At 36.9% G+C, this 23,060-nt stretch overlaps 2 protein-coding genes across 5 annotated transcripts in view; one reads left to right on the top strand and one right to left on the bottom strand.

Moving 5' to 3' along the window:
• Positions 1–14,023, top strand: nt5c2a (5'-nucleotidase, cytosolic IIa). 4 transcript variants are annotated; one of them, XM_065296635.2, is made up of 19 exons: positions 1–133; positions 968–1,085; positions 1,728–1,766; positions 2,549–2,622; positions 6,129–6,246; positions 6,328–6,423; positions 6,657–6,748; positions 6,839–6,896; positions 8,640–8,733; positions 8,838–8,891; positions 9,008–9,091; positions 9,193–9,234; positions 9,626–9,733; positions 9,833–9,899; positions 9,988–10,158; positions 10,278–10,329; positions 10,581–10,641; positions 10,719–10,895; positions 12,303–14,023. In XM_065296635.2, the coding sequence occupies exons 2-19, from the start codon at positions 985–987 to the stop codon at positions 12,558–12,560; spliced, it is 1,746 nt and encodes a 581-aa protein (XP_065152707.1). In that variant the 5' UTR covers positions 1–133; positions 968–984; the 3' UTR covers positions 12,561–14,023. The 4 variants fall into 4 exon arrangements, with proteins under 4 accessions (XP_065152707.1, XP_065152709.1, XP_065152710.1 ...); XM_065296636.2 differs by lacking the exon at positions 1–133 and adding an exon at positions 171–191; XM_065296637.2 differs by lacking the exon at positions 1,728–1,766.
• cnnm2a (cyclin and CBS domain divalent metal cation transport mediator 2a) overlaps positions 14,014–23,060 on the bottom strand; it is an 18,150-nt gene continuing 9,103 nt past the window's right edge. Inside the window, exons 2-8 of the mRNA XM_065296631.2 lie at positions 22,344–22,487; positions 22,117–22,254; positions 21,850–22,019; positions 21,109–21,202; positions 20,708–20,770; positions 18,844–19,022; positions 14,014–18,019 (exon numbers count right to left, since the gene is read on the bottom strand). Coding sequence (XP_065152703.1) covers positions 17,807–18,019; positions 18,844–19,022; positions 20,708–20,770; positions 21,109–21,202; positions 21,850–22,019; positions 22,117–22,254; positions 22,344–22,487 — 1,001 coding nt within the window. The 3' untranslated portion in view covers positions 14,014–17,806. The remainder of the gene's footprint in view (positions 18,020–18,843; positions 19,023–20,707; positions 20,771–21,108; positions 21,203–21,849; positions 22,020–22,116; positions 22,255–22,343; positions 22,488–23,060) is intronic.

The following is a 23,060-nucleotide window of genomic DNA, read 5'->3' on the forward strand; positions in this document are numbered from 1 at the left end:
AAGAAAACCTATTACTTTGAATATTAAAATCATAAGTGATTTATGCAAGAACAGTGGGTCTTGCGCGCATGCGCACTTTGCGCAGAACACAGATAGCGCAGCGCTGCAGTTGTTGATCACTGAAGGAGACGAGGTAAGTAGCCAGCTGAAACATACGTGTACATACAGGGGGATAACGTGTTTCAATAACGGTGTGTCTTTACATAGTTGCAGGAAAATTGTGTATATCAGCATTATAATAACATTTGTAAAGCGGTTTCCCTCATTTAACGCATTATTTTCCTGTTGTTTAAAAATTAAAGGAATGTGAGTTAACGTTAGCTGATGTGCTAAATGTACAGTCACGGAACTACCTGATGAAAGATTTCCTCACAATTATTCTTTCATATTTTCATGAATCAACACAGTTGTCTAATATGTCAGATGCATTTTTTTAAGCTTTACGTTGAATATTGTTTTTTATTTGAACGAGACTGCGGTAAGGTGTTATGTGCAGCAGACTAGCCTATTATCGCTTCGACACCTATGCCCGTAATATATTTATAAACACTGAGTCAGCGAACACATTTCACAATAGTGTTTCGGGGTATCTTGCTGTTTGGTGTTTATTTGTTTGTTTGTTTTTCTGGTCTTTCTTTTATGGTTGTTCGTTTTCTGACATACAGGAAATAAGTTACACCAACCAGCTGTTTAACCGGCTTGTTTAAAGAATTATAAATGTTGTAAAATAGATGTGTTGATGATGTTCCCAATATTTTTACAATTGGTTTGTGTGTCTCCTCTGTTGTTATTGTTACATTTTGAATGGTATTTCCAGGGTCAGACTAGCTATTATTTAATAATTTACCATTTGATGGAAACTTCTAAGTTGCTAAACCAGTACTGGGTGTACTCTTTCATTAGTTTCATTAAAAGACTCATAGCCACATTATGTATGTTGTACTGAGGGGTTTGTGTACATTTTCAGACTTAAAACGGTTAAAGATGACGACGTCTTGGAGTGACCGACTCCAGGATTATGCAGACCTTCCAGCCAACATGGATGGTTTATCGATGAAAAAGTACAGAAGAGATGTACATCACAGGTAATAATACATTTATAAATATTTACTGCTTTGTACGTCATTTCTTTTGTATCAGATCCTGCTTAGCTTACCCGGTCTCTTAGTTAATGAAAAACAAGCCTCTGAATATTTATTACTAAATTTGAATCCCTACATAAGGCCATGTCTCTTTGTCATACCTAAATACAAATTTTGCAAAGCATTTTTGTTTTTCTTTGTGTGTGTGTGTTGATGAATGCATCTGTGTTAACGCACATTTGTTCGTCAAACTCGCTCACCTCCCTTGTTGAAGTTCTGTAGCCCTGCATATAATGTAAGCCAGCTTGGTGCCATGTTAAAAGAATGAAGTGTTTTCTGACTGTGTTGACACATTGGATTTAACACTGCCTGTGTTTCTTAACCAGATCGGATTTATTTTTTATGCAGTTTGACAGGAAAATCTGGCCAGTCAGCATTACTTGTTTTTGAGACCAATACTTTCATGTAGAATATTCATTGACTTAGTAAAGCTTTGTGAGAGCCACAATGGGAAATAATAAATTTTTTAAATCAGGGCCCGGGTAGTCATTTATAAGCGGACCAGTGCAGTTGTTTATGCAGTAGCATACACTAGTCTGTATGTACTGGTATAATATATAGTCCATGTATTCCTTTATTATAAAGCTTACCACAGGATCTGGCCCGTTGTCATCCTTCTATGAGGTATGCCAATGTTTTGTTGTTGACATGCATTGCTGACTTGCTGATCATTTGTTTTGTAGTTGTTTTTCCTCCCATGTAATCATGAACTGCACTAAAAATTCAAGTTGAAGCAAACTGTAAGATGACTTCTTCATTTCTTTTCCCTTTGAGTTCTGTCATCATGCTATTTAACACATAATTTCCTCATAGTGTAGCAGCTCATTGGTTTTAGAGTCAATAATGCAAATTCATGTTAAATGCTTTACTGGAAATGCACAACTGATAAACAATGCACTACTATTCACTGAAATTAAGAGAAAATGTGTTGTTAAACATAGGCAAATGGCAATAATAAATGTGTACTCAGTTGGCGCTTAACTTGTTTAGCCAGAGCTGCCCATAACAAAATATGTCTAATTCATAATAGTGTGATGGACCATAATATTATTTATGTTTTATTTATGATGCCATGAGCGTTTGCATGCTTTTTTATTACCAATCATCAGGTAATTTCTGTCCTGTAAACTTGATTCAATATGAAATCAATGAATATTACCTTGACCTTTTATACATCTCATGTTTTGCTGATGTTGGCTGAACTATGAATTGATATAATTTTATCAAATGCATAGTTTCTTTAAGCAAAATGTAAGAGATGTGAGTTAATGCTTTTACAGGCACTTCTATGTCAGTGTTACTCATTAACTGTATTAATACAAACACAGCTCACAGATTGTACTGGAATGGCACTGTCTGTTACGGTCTGACTTTGATTATATTGATTATATTATTTACCTCCACAGAGTTTTTGTCAATAGAAGTTTGGCAATGGAGAAGATAAAATGCTTTGGCTTTGATATGGACTACACTCTAGCAGGTAAGATAAGTATCTGCATTTTGACTTCTTCCTGCATTGTAAGTTGTTTTAGATTAACATCATGAAGGAAGTTTTTAACAAATAAGAGTTGTGTTGCTAAATGGTTATAACACAACACAAGTGAAACAACAATATCCACAGACCTTGTATCGAGGAGCAGTTTATTAAAGGAATATAGTGACAACATGCCCACAGTGGTGTAATAGGTCTGTAAATAGCAGCCCCTGACTTAAAGTAAACAACATAGAAGATGGTAGAACGTTTCTGACATCCATAACATTAGCCATCATCTATTTGATTGGTCCTCTTCCTGTTTATTGGCCTCTGTCCATAAACAAGTACTAAGGCTTACAGGAAAAGGTTTTAATTTCATATGGTTTGTCAGATGAGAGCAGCTTAGACTAATGTTCAATTGCTGTGTAACTTCACTTAAATGTTCCTTTATTAAAAGTGCTAAGCGTTGCAGATTTCGGAAGAGAAATGCAGCTTATTCTTTGAGGGCCATAAAACGTGTTTATTACACACATATTTTGACTGTAGGTTGAGATTGCCTAATCTTAAAAGTGCCTGTGACAGCGTGCTGGACTGTATCTAAGAATAAATCTTTAGCTGGGTGTGAACCCTGTTGCTATATTGACAGATCCAGCAGTTTGGGATCTTAGAAGGTTGGTCTAAGGGTTGACATTTCAGTTTTCTCTTTCAAGCGGAAATCCTTCTAGTCACTGCTGGAAATACATTTTCAGCTAGACACAACTGTAAAAAAAAATTCCTTGCTGCACTTACATTTTAAAGTTTAAACAACTTGAATAAATAAGTCATTTCAACTTTCTTGACTAGTGAGGAGTAAAAATAATAAAGTTTAATGGGTTTAAATTATTACAACTTTATAATTTATAACAGCTTTTAACTAGTCAAAAAAGTTGAAATGACTAATTTATTCAAGTTAAACTTAAGTGCAACAAGGACTTTTTACAGTGTAGATTAAACTAAAGACAGACTAGATTAGACTAGACCATAATAGACATCAATATAATAGCTTTCACAATAAAATGGGAGTAAAACAAAAACACGTAAAAAAGTAAAACACTCATTCCCTAACTTCAAATGCAAGGGTTAAAAACATTTTCAGCCAAGACCTAAAAACCTTGAAAGATGGGGCCTGTTGAATTAAAAGGGGCTGATTGTTCCACAGTTTTGGAGCTAGTACTGTTGTTTGTAGTACATGCATTTAAATGTAAATGAAAAGCCTCTCTGCCAACAGAACAACACTGTAAGTGTGCATAATGGGATTGACAGATGAATTGATTAAGACAGTGAATAATGCTCGTAGAGTTACAGATTTATAACTGAAAGTATTTGTGGATGCTTTGATCTAAAGTGTGTAACAGGACACCTCTCAACAGCATAATGAAGCAGGGTTGTAATCTGAGTAACTTTCCATGTCCTTTGTATCAGTTGAAGTTTTGACCTTTGATTGCCTCGACCACAAACCCTCAGCATGAACAGTTCAACAGCCGTAGGTTTTGGTGTATCTCATCTAGATAAAATCTACAGTACTTTAACCAGGTTAAACATACTCGTGTGTTCTCTTTTTTGACAAAAGACACCAAAACACAGCTGTCATTGTAAAGTCAAATTATAGATTACTACTGAGTAGGATTGCACAATATTTGTTTTTTTAATTAAAAAAGTGGCATTTTGATATTTTGGGAATGACCTCACTTTCTTTATTTGAAAATAATATATTATTCAAAAATAATGACCTGCATTTACCTTGTGTTTGTTGTAAAGCTCTGGGATTGCAACTTGAAAAAATAGTGCTATGATTTCATCATTAAAGCCTGCATGTCAACAACTGTGTTAAATAAAAATGATAGTAAATAACTCTTATTATTTTTAGAACCCATGAATGAGAGTAAATTAGGTCACATCAGACAGATTTCCTTTTGGAAAATATACAGTGGACTGATATATGTTTACCTTACTACATTGAATGTTCATGCGAAGTGACTATTGCACATGCACACATTGCTGAAATGATATATTGTGCAGCCTTATTCTGTTTTTTTTTTTTTTTTGATTTTGCACATTACAGTATACATACAAGAACATATAACGAGAAATAAATAAGTACCATAAAATAACATAAAAAAAAGGAAATGGGGAAGATGGATGGACATAAAATTACATTTCAAAGAAAAATAGTACAATCAAAGTGAATAATAATAGATCACTGTTCTGGTTTGAGGAGATCCACAAAGGGTTGCCATACTTTTTGGAATTGCCTTTGGGATTTATGGTCCAGGGAACGTATCCTTTCCAATTGTATAACATGGAACAGTTCACTCATCCCGACTTTGAAACATGGGGGATCCGGTGATTTCCAGTTTACAAGTATTGCTTTTTTTGCAAGAGTCATTCCCATCAGTAGGGATTTTTGCTGCGAATTTGGGAGAGTGTTTAATATCTAAGAAGATCCAACCTCCTGTTGAAATACTTTTGAGAAAACATCAAATATACACTCTTAGAACAGATGTGTTAAAAACAACACATTAGTGTTGATTCTGGGACAACACACTAAATGCGTTGTCCTTGAATCCACACATCTCTCTGTTATTATTGAAACAACACATTTTGTGTTACTTTTAACAGAACACGTGTTTTATTTTAACACAAAATCAACACAAAATGACACATAATGTGTTAAAAACTTTATACACAAATATGTGTAAGTCCTTTCTAAGAGTGTAGCAGTCCAAAAACCAAAACATATGTGACAAAGTGCCCTCTTTTATTTTACATCTGTCACAGAGTGGAGAAACAGTGCCAAATATTTTATTTAATCTAATTTTGGAGTAGTATAATCTATGAATAACCTTGAACTAAATCAGTCTGTGTCTTACATTTATTGAACAGTTTTGAATATGTGCAGCCTTATTCTTGATTGAAAATTGTATTCTTTGATAGGCGTAATCAACAAAGCAGGGTTTTCATCCATAGTTCATTAAAGAAACTGGTAATAAAATGCCAGTATTGAATTACATTCAATAAGTAATAATTGACGACGACCATTGAATTCTCGAAAATAATGCACACCTATGCTGTTAATGTGACATGACGTGAAGCGGAGTGTGCATTATTTTTGTAAATAATTCAAAGAACTGGGGTCAGTTATTTTGCTTATACAACGGCTATGACCGTCGTTGCTAAGACATTGCTCTTGGTTGGATATTTTAAGACATTTGACAGGTCAGGTGTTTTTATTGAATTACTTGTGGATGCATTATGAAAATGCATTTCTCAACCAGTATTCAACACCCCCGTGCCATAAAAATGATAATTGGAATTCACTTTGCAATTCTTAAAAGCAAGAGAAGTTTTTTTTATTGGTTCTTTACTAATGCTAGCTCATTAGTACAATTACATTTAATTTCTTTAAATATCATTGCTGTATTTTAACCACATTTACACACTCTGGTTAACTTGTTTTTGTGTTCTCTTAATAGTGTACAAGTCTCCAGAGTATGAATCACTTGGATTTGACCTGACAGTGGAAAGACTGGTTTCTATTGGTTATCCACAAGAGCTGCTAAACTTTGTTTATGATCCTGCCTTTCCAACAAGGTAATTTGAAAATGTATTTTTCATTATTTATAGAGCCAGTTTTCTCTTCTTTTGTTCACACAAATTCTGTTCATCTTGCAGAGGCTTGGTGTTTGATACAATGTATGGCAATCTGCTGAAAGTAGATGCATACGGAAACATCCTTGTGTGCGCTCATGGTTTCAACTTCCTGCGTGGGTAAGGTCTTTTTATTCAAGAACGGTTGATGCTCTGATAAGTGAGCTTTAGTAAAGAGTTGACACGTGTTTTTATGTCTCTGCTCAAACTAAACAGCTTAATTTTTACTTTTTTGGCAGTAACGATATTATAACAGCTTTCTATGTACCCATTTTGTTGAGACTAATTCAGTTGCTGCATAAATTACTGTGAAAAGGAACTAAATATACTAAATGTTTATTTTGTATTAATAGTCCAGAGATAAGAGAGCTTTACCCGAACAAATTTATCCAGCGTGGAGATACAGATCGGTTCTACATCCTCAACACACTCTTCAACCTGCCAGGTAATACAAGCAGTCGTTATTACTAAATTTATTAACCAATATCAATAACAGAATCATCTATATCATATGTCTTGTTTTGTATTTTGTCAGAGACATACCTCTTTGCCTGTCTGGTTGACTTCTTTACAAGTTGTGCCAGATACACAAGGTTTGCTTTTATACTCTTATTCGATCAATACTACAAAATCATAGAAGTTACTGCACATACTGTATGTTTGAGTTAGAATAAATGGATGTTGTAGCTTTGTTTTAATTAATAGTTTTTTTTCACTGGTGGGGTGTGTTCTCTCTTTTATTACATTTTAAATTTCATAGGGCGTTTCCTAGACAGGGCATATCCTAGTCCCAGATTAAAATGCATGTTTGTGCTGCCTTAATTTAAAAACAGCATGCATTGACATATCTTAACATTGTTTTGTCTCAAGATGCCCACCAATATTGTTCTTTTGTAAGGTATGTTATATATAAATGTCCTAATATAACCAAGGGGGCGTGTACATCAAACTGTTTAAACATGACTGAAAACAGCAGGCGGACACCGACATAGGCGCTTGCCAGCTTTTTTTCTACTGAGCGCTTTGGTTGCTATGATACTTCTGCTTTATTTATCAGTCATTGAACGATGCACCGGTTGGTTGTTGTGATATTTGTCCCGACCCTCTTCCATTGTGATTGGATGGCCGAGTAAGAAGTGATATTTTGCGTTTCACCCAAAGTTTAACATTTCGCCACTGAGCACGGTAAAACGGCTGACGCTCAGTCAAAACTTGCCAGCTGCTGCCATTTTTGAAAAGCGCAGTGCTTCCATTGGAAACAATTGAAAACATACGCCGGCCACCGGGTGTGCACGCCCCCTAACCGTACATTCACACCGCCGCAGACTTGAGCTTCCAAAGAAGCTCAGGCTGCCCGTTCAAGGACGCTTGTCAAAAAGTACGGGGAAGCTTGTTAACACTTTGGCTGCGTCTGTTTTCTCTGAACTAATGTTTTGGTAGGAACGAAAGTTTACATTGTATGTTTCTCCGGATCAGCCAGCGAAGAACATCTAGGCTATATTCCGATTGGTTGATGGCGTTTTGTCGCTGCTTTCCGCTGAACCGCATCATAGCTCATAACCATAAAGTTTAGCTTCTTTCAACTTTCTGATTGTCGCCCAAAACGCGACACCGATGAATTTGACAGCTGAGCTGAGAGAATCCAGCTACCATTGTAAATGAACGACTTCCGGTAACTCTGGAAGCTCAAGTCTGCAGCGGTGTGAACGTACAGTGAGACCTGGATTAATCTAAACCCTGTCTGGGACACTGCCCCTATAACACATTTTTAAAGGGCCTTTGTGAAATCATCTGTTTTTTCCGGCAGATTTTTGTTCATTAAAGGGGACAGAGAATGAAAAACCATTTTTACCTGGTCTTTGTTGATTTATGGTAGTCTACCTGCATTCACAAACATACAAAAAGTGCTAGACATGCTAAACATCTCAGTCTCATAGAAATTCCTCTTTTAGAAATGTAAAAAACTGAAAAACTGATACTTATGACATCACAGGCATCTCACTGCCCCTCCACTTTAAAATAATTGGCTACAATTTTTTGAGTGGCAGCAAAGTCAGCCAATCAGTAATGAGATTGCAAGTTAAGCCAGTAGGGGGAGCCAAATAGGTGCAAAACCACTTGTTTAAAATCCCCCACTCTAATAGAGCTATCTGAGAGAGGTTTTTAGGAAGATTCTAAGGCATTACAGACCCAAACAAAAAATGTTTTGTCTACATGTCACATCACAAAACAAGGATAAATACACCGTTCAATCATTCTATGTCACCTTTTACATAAAGAAACAAACACATTCAGTCATGAGTTTGTGGGATGCTGACTTTATTTGTCATTTGCAGTTGTGAGACAGGCTTTAAAGATGGAGATCTTTTCATGTCCTACAAGAGCATGTTTCAGGATGTCAGGGATTCTGTGGACTGGGTCCATTTCAAGGTAAAAAATACTTTTAAGTGCCATGTTGTTGTGTTTCTAATCTTTATGGACTTAATATAAATGTCATGCTATGGAGATTTGCTTCTCTGTCTGTGATATTTTAGGGGTCTCTGAAAGAGAAAACTGTTGAAAACCTGGAGAAATATGTGGTGAAGGATGTAAGTCAAACAAATGATCACCTTCTGGATATATTCAGAATTCATTATTTTTCAATAATAGGTTATTCTAATAATACTTGTTTTGTTTGTCTGTCTTTGGTGCTTTGTTCATCTAGGCCAAGTTGCCTTTGCTTCTAAGTCGAATGAATGAAGTTTCCAAAGTGTTCCTTGCTACCAACAGTGATTACAAATACACAGATGTGAGTTTTTCTAGATGTGACAGAAGTCATTTTTAATTAAAATCTAATTTTGTTTTTGGTACATATTCTTTAATATGATTTCACATTCTTTTCTCTTTCAGAAAATAATGACATACTTGTTTGATTTTCCACATGGTCCAAAAGTAAGTCAATTCAATATATTTAGATTTTTAGGGTACACTTGCATGTACCATTGTTTCTATGTGTTTCTATTTTGACTCAGACCCCCTATAAAAATGTCCAGTGAAAGGGGTCAGTATACATTCGACATATTTCTCTTACAAGTGTGGGAAACCTTAAACCAGGATACCGCAGTGTGTACTCCCTGAAGGTTAGTTCACCAGTTATGGTGCGTCTGTGTACCCATTGGGTACATAGTTGGACATTTTTTCATTATAAAGTGTGCAACAAATATTGAGTAAACATTTATGAAAAGAATGACAGGATGTGTCAGGGGCCATATGTGAACTAATTGCATTGCAGTTTTACAGCGTATGACAGTGACAGACTGAATCTATTATTTCTTTATTACAGATTGGTATTCCTCATAGGCCCTGGCAGTCTTACTTTGACCTCATTGTGGTGGATGCCAGAAAGCCAGTGTTTTTCGGGGAGGGAACAGTCTTGAGACAGGTGGACACGGTAAGCTCTCTGTGCCATTAAAATGCATTTTTTTTTAAATCGCTTTCTATTAGTTAGATTGAGTTTACTTAATGATTCGCATATGCATCTTATTTGTAGACCACTGGGAGACTGAAGATTGGGACATATACAGGTCCATTGCAGCATGGCATAGTGTATTCTGGTGGTAAGATAATATTCATGCTGTTTTTCTTTATACTAATTAAATGTTTTTAGTGAAAAGCACCTGATACGGTTGGAAAACATTTTCTCAGGTTCATCAGACATAGTCTGTGACCTACTGGGAGCTAAAGGAAAGGACATTTTGTACATCGGTGACCACATTTTTGGAGACATCCTTAAGTCAAAGAAACGTCAGGGCTGGAGAACATTTCTGGTGATTCCTGAGTTGGCTGAGGAACTGCATGTGTGGACTGACAAGAGCAGTGAGTCTAAACATTTTGTGGGTCAATATTAAAAGGGAAGGCTTATTATTAGAAGCCAACTATGTGATGAAATTAAGTAAGGTACAGGATTGTAGTTCACCATGTTCTTTATTTTATAGCCTTGTTTGAAGAGCTGCAGAGTTTGGATATATTTCTGGCAGAGCTCTACAAGTAGGTATCACGTATCACACACATATAAGCACCCATAGGCATGCGCTTACATTCACAAAGAAGGACGCATAGCTGGTTGCAGCCGTTTGCCATGCAGATAATGCAGTGTGCATTCTTTACTATTTTTAAACATCTTTTTCCTCTCTCCTCTCCGCAGTTATTTATACTTTTTCAACACCTTCAAATCTCATAAGCTTTGATTTATTGAGGATTATGTTAAATCGCAAACAAACAAATATTTCTTTCCACAGGGATTTGGACAGCAGCAGCAATGAAAGGCCTGATATCAGTTCTCTTCAGAAGAAAATTAAAGTACGTTTCTTGATACAAAGAAAAGAACAAGTGCCATTGTTTCTTTCATACTAATGTGTGGTGTGGTGTTTTCTCAGAAAGTGACTCATGATATGGACATGTGCTATGGAATGATGGGAAGCCTGTTTCGCAGTGGCTCCCGTCAGACTCTCTTTGCGTCTCAAGTAATGCGTTATGCTGATCTGTACGCTGCATCCTTCATCAATCTCCTCCACTATCCCTTCAGCTACCTGTTTAGAGCCGCCCACGTCCAGGTAAGGTCAACAAACACAACGGTTGTATTAAGCATGAATACTTTTTCACTGGAGTGTATATTTACACTCACCATAAGGATTATTAGGAACACATGTTCAATTTTTCTTTAATGCAATTATCTAATCAGCCAATCACGTGGCAGTTGCTTCAATGCATTTTGGGGTGTGGTCCTGGTCAAAACAATCTTCTGAACTACAAACCGAATGTCAGAATGGGAAAGAAAGTTGATTTAAGCAATTTTGAGCGTGGCATAGTTGTTGGTGCCAGACGGGCCGGTTTGAGTATTTCACAATCTGCTCAGTTACTGGGATTTTTACGCACAACCATTTCCAGGGTTTACAAAGAATGGTGTGAAAAGGGAAAAACATCCAGTATGCGGCAGTCCTGTGGGTAAAAATGCCTTGTTGATAATAGAGGTCAGAGGAGAATGGGCCGACTGATTCAAGCTGATAGAAGAGCAACTTTGACTGAAATAACCACTCATTACAACCGAGGTATGAAGCAAAGCATTTGTGAAGCCACAACAATCACAACCTTGAAGCGGATGGGCTACAACAACAGAAGACCCCACCGGGTACCACTCATCTCCACTACAAAGAGGAAAAAGAGGCTACAACTTGCACAAGCTCACCAAAATTGGACAGTTGAATACTGGAAAAATATTGCTTGGTCTGATGAGTCTCGATTTCTGTTGAGACATTCAGATGGTAGAGTCAGAATTTGGCGTAAACAGAATGAGAACATGGATCCATCATGCCTTGTTATCACTGTGCAGGCTGGTGGTGGTGGTGTAATGGTGTGGGGAAGTTTTCTTGGCACACTTTAGGCCCCAATTGGGCATCGTTTAAATGCCACGGCCTACCTGAGCATTGTTTCTGACCATGTCCATCCCTTTATGACCACCATGTACCCATCCTGTGATGGCTACTTCCAGCAGGATAATGCACCATGTCACAAAGCTCGAATCATTTCAAATTGGTTTCTTGAACATGACAATGAGTTCACTGTACTAAAATGACCCCCACAGTCACCAGATCTCAACCCAATAGAGCATCTTTGGGATATGGTGGAACGGGAGCTTCGTGCCCTGGATGTGCATCCCACAAATCTCCATCAACTGCAAGATGCTATCCTATCAATATAGGCCAACATTTCTAAAGAATGCTTTCAGCACTTTGTTGAATCAATGCCAGGTAGAATTAAGGCAGTTCTGAAGGTGAGTGGGTCAAACACAGGATTAGTATGGTGTTCCTAATAATCCTTTATGTGAGTACACTAGTATAGTGTGTATTTATATACAATGATATAAATGACTCTAAGCAACTGTATTATTAAACTTTCAGCCTATCCAATTTCATGTAATAAACTCAGAGCTATTGCTTTTGTGTCTTGTGATTTATGTTTAGATGCCTCATGAGTCCACTGTGGAGCACACTCATGTGGACATTATTGACACAGAGTCGCCAATGGCAACACGCAACCGCCACTCAATTGACTTCAAAGACCGCGAGTGTAAGAGACACCAGCTGACCCGCTCAGTTAGCGAGATCAATCCACCACACCTCTTCCCTCAGACCCCCGAGGAGATCACCCACTGCCATGACGAAGATGATGAGGATGAAGAAGAAGAAGAAGAAGAAGAGGAGGAGGAGGAAGAAGAATAAGCTGGCATTATTCGGGTTCTGTATCAATAAGTATGATCATAGCATTCACATTCAGATATAAGAGAGTATGTTTATTTCCTGCACTGTATATTCTAATTATTACTGTACCAAGTACTACATTCATAGGTTGAGTATGAAGCTAAACTGGGCGTATTGTTTTTAAATAAGGTATATGCAAAGTTCTTATTTTCCAAACTTTTTTTTTTTAAAGCAAAGAAATGACAAAAAAATTGGTTTAACAGGTGTGAATTTACAGACTTTGTGTATAGTTACAACAAACGACATTGCATGATATTGTGTGAACATAAAACGGTTACAAAGTCTGCCGCTGGTCTATTAAAGCTTGCGAAATAGCATGCTTACACTTATATAGTGGCTTCATGGATTATGTATATTGCATTTAAACTTTTGGAGATGAGCCGTGAAGCATGCTGGGAAATATTACCTTAGTCATTTCACACCAATAATGGGAGCTCAAATCCGTTTTTTGTCTGACTGCCTGGTAAAACAATGTAACGGAGTACTATCTGTTAGTATGCAAATAGTTCTCATGTTATTGAGTGATCCGTGCATACATTGAAATAATGAAATGTTATGCATTGGTAAAGAAATGTTACAAGATTACTTCTCAGTGCTGCACAGGTGGAAATAAGGAGTTGTAAGATTCAACCTCATGTTTATATCGCTTGCTAAATCCTTGGAAGAAAAGCCAACACTGAAATATGACTTATGCACTCGCCATGGTCACTGTGTTGTATACCTTGAATCTAGATCATAGATTATTACTATTTTTATATCCAGTTAGTTCAACAAAATATTTTAGTAACTTAAGTAACTTTGTTTGATGTTAGCATGAACATGGCATAGCATTTTAGGTTTTGACAGAGATTTATGGATTAGAATACTGTATATTAAGATGACTATATGGACACAAAGATTTGTGGGTGACAGTGGACCAAAAGGAGTCATAACACTTTTCTTTGCCATTGTTCAAGTAGAAACAACAGGTACATACTGTCTATTTGACCTGGACCCATGTTTGCTTTTATTTCAAGGTTCTGTTGCGTAAAGGCTTAAACTTGCTTTTTAACTGATACAGTACTCTTATTAGCACCAGCAGCGGTTTTGTCTTTTGTTGTTCTTTTAAGTCGAGTAAGGGATTTATTTTATAGTATTAGTTTACTGCTTGACTAGGTTGCTTTGGAATTTCAATACCATGTGGATAGAAACCTGTAACATGTTATTGAACAGTATTTTGAAGGATAAACAACTAGGTTTATGGTTTACTTAAGTTAATTATAATTGCTAATATAATTTATAAAGAAATATAGAGAAAAGTGATTATACATAAGCAAAGACTGTTTTAGAGTCTATAATTTTGATAAATTATTAAAGGCTGTACTGTGTGATTATAATATAGTTTTCAAATTATTTACATTAAGCAACTTGATTACCCCCCCCCCCCCCCCCAAAAAAAAAAACCCACAGTAAATGTAGGTGTATTTGCTTTGTGTCTAATTTGTTGATAATTTTGTTTGACATTTCTGGATTTGTCTGATTTTTTTGGTTTGTTTTTTTGAAAACAGCAGTGCCCATTGAGGGATGTGAATCCGTTTTATTTTTTACTGCCATTTTCATCATGTTTTTGTGTTTTGGTGTTGTGCTTTACTGAAAAGAGTAAACCTTTTAGTATGATGCATTTAGATCGTATTGTAGTTTTAATGTAAAAATAAGACTGCCGTCTTATGTCACTTTAAATATTTTCATTTAAGGTGTTTAAAAAGTTTTTCATTTATAAAGTGTTAGATCTGTATGGTTTGCAACACACAAAGTTGGTTTTTAGTGATGTTTCACATTTGAAATGTTAAAACAGTGTTTTAAATGAGAATAAAGGGCAAATCCCACAGTTTTGCAGCTCCCCCTGGTGGTTATTTAGCTTAAAGGGATAGTTCAACCAAAAATTTAAATTCTGTCATCATTTACCCACCTTTTCACAAACCAGGGGTCTCATTTATAAAGAGTGCATACGGCAATTCCCACGCGAAGGTTGTGCTCTATAAAAAAAACTTTATCAGGGCTCCAGACTGCCACCAAATTTGAGAGTGTGCCACTGACTTTTACATCCAGTCACACATGTGCGACCAGTTAATTTGACCTTTTTTTGTGATGTGACATTGAATTTGAAACAGCACATTGTACTTTGCGTCTATCATCAAAGTATTTATTAGTAGAAATGTGAATATTTGGTTAGCATGTTGATTTACGGTATGTGCCCCTAAATTTTCAGTTGGGGCAACTGTGCTCCTAGTGATAAAAGTTGGTCTGGAGCCCTGTTTATGGGAGAAAGGTTTTGCAGGGTGGGTATGAGGATGATTCATGTACGTACACTTGCAGGTGATCTGTGATTTATAAAGGGAACATTGCTTTGTTTTATAAGTCTTCATATTTTTTGCGTATGACACTTTTGGCTTTTGTGCTTACGTAGACTTTTAGTAAGGATCTTATTGACAGTTTTATAAATGATGTAAACAAAGGAAGATATTTTGAGGAATGTTTGTAACCAAACCAAGCAGAGGCCCCACTGACTTCCATAGTATTCTTTTCTCCTGAGGAAGTCAATGGGGCCTCTGATCAGTTTGGATACAAACATGGACAGAATTTAAATTTTTGTGTGCACCATCCCTTTAATTTTGCTCATACGTATGGAAAGTTTTTAACTAGTGATAGATTAATCAATTAGCCAGAATTAAATAATTGGCCAGCTTGGTATGGTCTGATATAAACATGTAGTATTAGTCGTTCCGTTCCAAAACATTAAGCAAAATAAATTCTTTAAAAAAAAAAAAAACAGTCCGCAATAAAGTTGTCAAACATAGTTTATTATAGCAATTTCCATTTGCATTATATATACATATATAATAGGTATATTTAAATCTGATATAGTATGTCTGGTTTATAGAATGTAAGCATACAATAGTACTCTCTGATTTATGACTGTACAGTATCTCTATACACATTCAAGATTGAAAATAGCAGCAGTGTATGATAGACTCAAACCGCATGTTAGAGCACCACATTTGTGAAGACGTTTCCTTTCTTCTAAGGCAGGCAATCCAACATGAAAATACTGTCCAAACTTTAGGACACCAGCGAACGTTTTAAAGGAAATGAAGGGTGCTCCTCATAACACAGTGCCAAAAGAACTGGAATAAAACACATGTAACATAAGAACAGGAATGCTGACAGATGCCTTTGTTAAAACGTTTATACCGAATGGATTTCACATCCAAACATCTCAAGCTCTATAACTCTGTGTGTAATGTTAATCTAAGACTTCTCTCTACATCACCTCTCAGCCTCTCTATTAAAATCTCTTAGTGTTTTTTTTATTATTTCATCCTGCGTGTACTACCTGTAAAGCATATTAATTATGGTCAGGATTGTCTCTGCATAGCTGTATCACTATTGCACTGAGAGGTTGCTACATAAACAGTTGAGACTTGAATGATATCCTGATATCCAATAGGCTTACAATTCTGACAGAAGCATCTCAGTAGGTTCTGGAAAAAAGACCCTCGAAGCCACGAAGCCAAACGTTACCCGGCAGATTTAAAACATAAGCCAGAGAATCTTTCCCCTTTGTATCGAGTGTATAAATGTAAATTATTATAATCAATCAATTCAAAATAAATACATTAATGGTTAATTATTCTCCTTTTTACGTTTATTTGACTTAAATGCAAGTACCACTTTTAAAAAACCCATGACAGAGTCCTACACAAATAGCTTTTTCTAAAAAAAAAAAAAACAACATAATAAAAATAAAATAGCAATGGAGATCATGAGTATAACGATAAAAGTTAATCGGGTAAGTTCCTGAAATGTTTAGGGCCTCCAGAAAGCTTTTCTTTAAGATGTTTCTTCGAGGTTCCACTATATATGCAGCTAATTTTCTCTGATAAAAAAGGTAGTTGTGACATTTAAACAATTTTCTTTATACAAATTAAGAGTTATGTGATTACAACAAAAGCACTGGAAATCAAAACACTGTTAATAAAGAGTGGTCCAACGTACATAAAAATGAAACCGGTCATGAGACCAGCAAACTCTTTTCACCTTAAAATAGGTGACACGCTGTACCTCAGGATTAAAGTAAAAAATCTTTATATAGATGAAAAAGGCCCTCGTATGTAAACACGTTTGATTTCTTTGTACTGCAAATGCTGTACGTAGCATATCTTTACATGTATGAGATACACAACCCCCTGACATGGATAAACCAGGGCAGAAGAAATTGCCGAAATTGTTATTAAAAAAATAACTGCACTATTTGGCACAATCCAGACAAACACTGCATCGTCTGCTTATGCATTTCGAGTCCAAAGCTGCTGCGGCGTTACCAAATTTGAAATAGCTTAGATTGGTTATCTCTAAAAGATCTGTTACATCTGAACGCTTCATAATCCACAGTGAACCACGACCTTATACTTTGTTAAATGCCAAATGTCTTTGGTCATGAGGCCTCTCAGTTCCGGTCGTCCGATAAGCTAATATAATGCTAATTTGTCAGGCTTAGTGTTATTTATTTCTACGCTAAATGTTTGCTAATGTTGGAAGTCTCTTCTGTGGCAGCATCGTCTCAGGCTTCCTGAGTCTAACTGTATAGGAAATGTGTGAAATAGAAGATGAGGGAGATGGCCGTGTCACCTGGGCCCTCAGGGGCCTCCATTTCTCCTTTGTTGACAAAGCAGAGAGTAACTCGGCACTGTCAAAAGGCACCATTATTTCTTTGACCTCTGGTCGAGGTGTGACTCTTCACCTTGTTCCCCTCACAGCTCTCTCTCTGAACAGAAAGTGAAAGTGTGTACTTCAAGTGTGCCGTAGCCGTACTGTGGTCCCCGTACCTCCTGGGCGTATGCCAAGAGTCACGGGCAGCCTGAGCGTGGTGTGTATGATCTTAATCAGTAGATGAGTAAGCAAAACGATATGGTCCCTGACTGATCCGCTGTCTACGAAATGTGTTAAGGTCATTAGTGCATGCATTGTGGGATATGCGGTCCTTCACATTGTATAGTCTTCGAGTGCGTTCCGATCCCATTTAGATGAGGACTCATCAGTGAAGCTGCCCGGTGTACAAAGGCCTCTCGCTCACTGCGCGGAAAGGAAGAGGTTAACAGACAGTGCACAATCTCTCACCATCTCTTTCTCTCCCCCTCTTTTCTTGTCTCTCCCTCTGCTGAAGGGAGTTAAATTGCCCCGTCGTTGTGGGCGGTGTGGTTGGGTTTGTGTGAATTTGCGGAGCTCTGCTGTTGGATCAGAAGAGTGGCTGACTCATCCAGTGGTCCATCCTGATGCTCGGTGAAGGTCAACTCGATCTTGGTGAACTCGCTGTCTGTGGATTGAGGCGTCTTGTCCATACGTGACGCCATCAGGGCGTTCTGATATTGTTGCCGGGTCACCTGATAGATAGAGGGCATGAATGACGTATACCAGGAGAGCTGAGATCAGACAACATTTTAAAGGAAAACAACACTGGTTTTCAATATTTTACTATGTTCTTACCTCAACTTGGACGAATAAATACATACCCATCTTTTTTCAAAGCGTGCACTTAATCTTTGTACAGCGTGTCGTGAATGTGTTAGCATTTAGCCTAGCCCCATTCATTCCTTAGGATCCAAACAGGGATAAATTTAGAAGCCACCAAACACTTCCATGTTTTCCCTATTTAAAGACTTTTACATGAGTAGTTACACAAATAAGTATGGTGGCACAAAATAAAACACAATAACATTATCCCTCTTGTGAAGTGCTCTTCTGCCATACAATATAGTTCTCATTTTTATCTGCTTAAAAAAAAAAATCGCCATGTTTTATTTTGTGCCACCATACTTATTTGTGTAACTACTCATGTAAAAGTCTTTAAATAGGGAAAACATGGAAGTTTTTGGTGGCTTCTAAATTTATCCCTGTTTGGATCCTAAGGAATGAATGGGGCTAGGCTAAATGCTAACACATTCACGACACGCTGTGCAAAGATTAAGTGCATACATTTAAAAAGAGAGGGATGTATTAATTCATCTAAGTTTAGGTAAGAACATAGTAAAATATTGAAAAACTGTGTTGTTTTCCTTTAAAAGTTTATACTGAAAACGTTGAAAATGTAGCATTGCATCACTACACATGGGTCTTTTTGAGTACTAAATGAAAAACGTACAACTGAACTAAAAACACAACTTTAAGCACTTAAATAATAAAGGATTATTCTTGGTTTCATTCAGACCTTGATGAAAAGCAGGTCAGAGGCGGCTCTCACAGAGTAGTCTGGCACATAGACCTGCAGGAAAGAGTTGAGCTGGTTGTTACTGCTGCCCAGTGTGGGAGTGATCGCCTCCATCCGGTCACTCCTGTTCAGGGAGTCCGAGTGGTTGAGTCCGAACGGTCGTGGAGGTGACTTATTTTCTGTGTAGTAAATAAAGGGTCAGTTGTCAGCTGCTGGTTCCGGTGTGATGTAAACAACCGTAAAGATGCTTGTCTAGGTTATTTATTTTACATGCCTCTTTTTGATGTTGTGGACATAAACGCTGTTTTTGTTTGTTTAGACACAAAATTTGAGATTTATTCATTTACAAAACAAACTGTGAAGCAATTTGGCAGCAATTTAAGATTTGTTCAAACATTAGCTAACAAAAGCATCCGTCCATGCTCACATTTTAGTGACTCGCATCTAATGCGTATACATTTCTCCAAAAGCAAATGAATAAGTGTGTGCGAATTAAATATAAAGCAGAATTTTAACAGCACTGTGATAGAATAATTGACAATAAACGGTGTAAGACTCTCAATACATATATTTGGTCTTTTAACACGCTTTCTCTAATCTTTGGTCATAAAAACAGTGACATGACATAATTAGGATTAGGTGCATCTGCTTAATAACTCGCACGTAATGTGCAGCAAAGTGTTTTTAATCAAAATAAGATTAGGTTCTCTACTTCTTAAAGAAAAAAGTTCAAAGGGTGTCCGTGGGGAGGCAGTGCAACAGTCATTCCACTGGAATGTATATAATCCTGAGGTCAGATGTCTAACTGTGTGGATTTGATCAAATTTACATAGAAGACTTCAGCCTGAAAATAGGTTTTGACTGTGACCCTTTCTGTTTGTATGGAAATAAGGAAACTACACTAAAAGGCAATGTCTAAAGCGCTCTTTTGTTAGTTGCAATGTAGAAAAATTGTCCAACACTGGAATAAATGAATAAATAAAAGTACACTCAATTGTATCATAATGTCGAGGACTTTTGGTAATGCTTCATATTTTTCATTAAAAAGGCATTAATTAACAATCATATACATTTAAATCTAAATATGACTTCAAAATTTTATTAAAATTTTTAACTATATGACTGTGGAGGGATTAATGATCTGTTAAGCATTATATAAATGTAATGTCTTACGAGACTACATTAAAACTTTGTATTTTGGTTTTCATGCCATGAGTTTTATGGTTTACCTAATTATGTTGTTGATTATTTTTTCACTATTTCTAACAGCTAAAAAATATCACCATTTAGAAAATCTGTGAACATTTTGTGCTCATGTTTAAAAACTAAAGCACCCGAGAGCAAAACAAGCACACAGAAATCATCTACAATATATGAATATCCATGTAGCCTTACACACAAATTGTGATTTTAATCAGTCGTGTCTTGGTTGCAATTCTTATTAGGCCAGTGTTTCTTAATAAGTGGGCCGAGCCCACTAGGGGGCCTCAACAAACTTCAAAAGAGGCCTAAAGGTGACTTATTAAGAATTAGACTAAACAAGCATAAAACTGAGCTAAAACAACCAAAAACCAAGATGTTCGTTTATTTCTGTAACAAATGTACATTGTTCAAGTTATGCTACGCTCTAGTATATTTTATTTGCTAGAAATTGTGAGGCCTCCAAATATAGTTGTGGGCCTTGAAGTGAAAAAGGTTGAGAAGCCCTGTATTAGACAGTTCAATGATTTTGAAAGCACAGTAATGAGCATCGTGTTTTACTCATACATGTGCCATTCAGATCATCATCTTAAGATCACGAAGAACAATTGTCAGGGGTTTAAACTAAGAAAAGGTGGAAAAGGCAAAGAAAGACGTGCAGTACCTGGAGATCCTGCCAGAGATTCTGCCCTGCTCACAACAAAGGTTCGAGACAATGAGAGAGGAACTAGAAGTCAAGAGGAATAGAGAAAGATAGAAGGAAATCATGAAGAGGAAATATGATTTACAATATCCACCAGGAATCATTTGCATTCTGTGATTGATTAAGAGTTAAAGAACATGTATTCTGCATGCCCAAAGACATCTAATAATAAATATATTGTGAAAAGAACATCATGCATAATTTGTTGGAAAGAGTCAAATGAGAGATAGATGAGGTTGTATATCTCTTTTGGAATAGAATGCCTTTCTCCCATTAGCACAGCACTTAGTACATTGAAATCTCAATTAAAATCAATTATTTTCAAGAAGATCCATATGAGTGTGACGAAACATCGTTCAGACCTGGTGAGGAGGTTAGAGACAGAACTCCATAATATGAGAAGGCACCAGCTTCAAACTTCATTCCCTCCTTTCCAGCCTCGACCTCCACTTTCCCCTGTGGGCCAAGAGAGATGCTGCCATTTGAAAACTATTTCATAGTTCATGTCATTATGTTAGCATAAGCTTCTCACAGATGCGGTTGCCTTCATAGACATCAAGTTATTTATATATGGCTACAACTAAGCTTGCTGCAAGGTATTCTGGGATTGCATTCTCCCCTGCAAGATAAATATTTAGAAAAAAATTTGAACTGTAAAACTTGAATTTGTGACAAACGGGTTTAAACCGGAAAATAGCATAAATCTGCTGCCTTGACATCACCAGCGCACCTTGATGCCCTCAAATTCAGTGTAGGCAGGCACCTCACTTCTTAGGCAGTGCATGTAATGGTCTTTAAACAGGGAAAACATGGAAGTGTTTGGTGGCTTCTAAATTCATTCGTTTGGATCCTAAGGAATGAATGGGGCTAGGCTAAATGCTAACACGTTCACGATGCACTGTACAAAGATTAAGTGCACGCATTGAAAAGAGATGGGTATGTATTAATTTGTCTAAGCTGAGGTAAGCACATAGTAAAATATTGAAAAACTGTGGTGTTTTCCTTTAACACTGCATTAAGAACATCTGCCTGGCTTATAAAAGTGACATCATCTCGCAATCGATCAAAACACAGACTCGTAATACAGCCGGTGAGGCTCAGACCTGCAGGATGAGGATGAAATAATCCACAGGCTTGCTACGGTGAAAGAGGTAGTGCTCTGACATTTTCTTGTTTTTATCATCGTACTTGAGCTCCTGGATGACGTTAGGATGTTTCAGCAGACGCAGGAGGATCTTCTCTGACATTTGAGCTGGACCAAACGACTCCACTTCTGGTGGGAAGAAAAAAGCTCTGAATGCATCCATTATGACAAAATTAGGAAAACACAGAGAGACACGCGGTTACTGTACATGCCGGATATTTAGTACCAGTTGCCAAAAAGCGCAGCGTGGCCAGCAGAAGCTGTGGTGAGATTTTCACCCTCAACTCATTATCTGTGGGTTTGAAAGCTGAGAAGTCTTGTTTCCTTTCCCTGTGAAGAATCTTCTTTTTCGACTTATTGTCAGCTTTCATTGGGAACAACAGGAGGACGGTATTAAACATAGTGGTTTGATTGGAATGTGTTAAAAACAGGATAAAATCGGGAGTTACTTACTGTATAAATCGGTCTCGTCTAAAATTTCAGATTTGATTATTTCTTCAATAACGTCCTCTAGTGTGACAATGCCCAGAACTTCATAAAATGGATCTCCCTCCCCTTCATTATTCACTCGTTGAACAATGGCCAAATGCGATTTACCTGCCAAAGCAAAGAAAACACAATGTTACATATACAGTTAGACTGCAATTTTGAGGTTATGAGTGGACCACTTGTGAATACATTTTATTGTAACTAAGTATCAAAATATGAAGAGCTCAGATGCAAAACCTGCTAATGATTTCTTGTTAATAAGGGATTCTTAAAGGGATCCATAAGCCAAATATCAAAATTACCCCATGATTTACTCAACCTCAAGCAATTGGAGACACACATGTCCATCATCTTTCAGACGAACACATATGAAGTTATTTTAGTGAATGTCTCTTCCAAAGTATGAATATTGAAATTCGTGTTAGTCGATATACCCATTTTGAGATGGTCCTATTGTCAGCCTGTGAGATCACTGGTACACCACAGTATTGGGGGGCGGGGCAGTAGTTTACTCATTTATTTTGTTTATTTTTTACTTATTTATGGCAAGTCGCATGATTTGTGGACAAAAAAGAAGAAAGGACAACACTGTCATGACCGCAACCATCTTAAAACTGATGCCACTAATCCATGTGCATCATTAAATCCAGGCGCTCTAAAATTTCTGGCTTGCCAGGTAGT

This window comes from Paramisgurnus dabryanus, chromosome 20 (assembly GCF_030506205.2).
Source record: "Paramisgurnus dabryanus chromosome 20, PD_genome_1.1, whole genome shotgun sequence".
NCBI classification, from domain to species: domain Eukaryota; kingdom Metazoa; phylum Chordata; class Actinopteri; order Cypriniformes; family Cobitidae; genus Paramisgurnus; species Paramisgurnus dabryanus.

Coding starts and splice junctions, on each gene's coding strand:
- nt5c2a (XM_065296635.2), top strand. CDS start 985: ATGACGACGTCTTGGAGTGACCGACTCCAGGATTATGCAGACCTTCCA. Junction 9,900..9,987: donor TGGCATAGTGTATTCTGGTG/GTAAGATAATAT, acceptor ACATTTTCTCAG/GTTCATCAGACATAGTCTGT. Junction 10,642..10,718: donor CTCTTCAGAAGAAAATTAAA/GTACGTTTCTTG, acceptor GTGTTTTCTCAG/AAAGTGACTCATGATATGGA.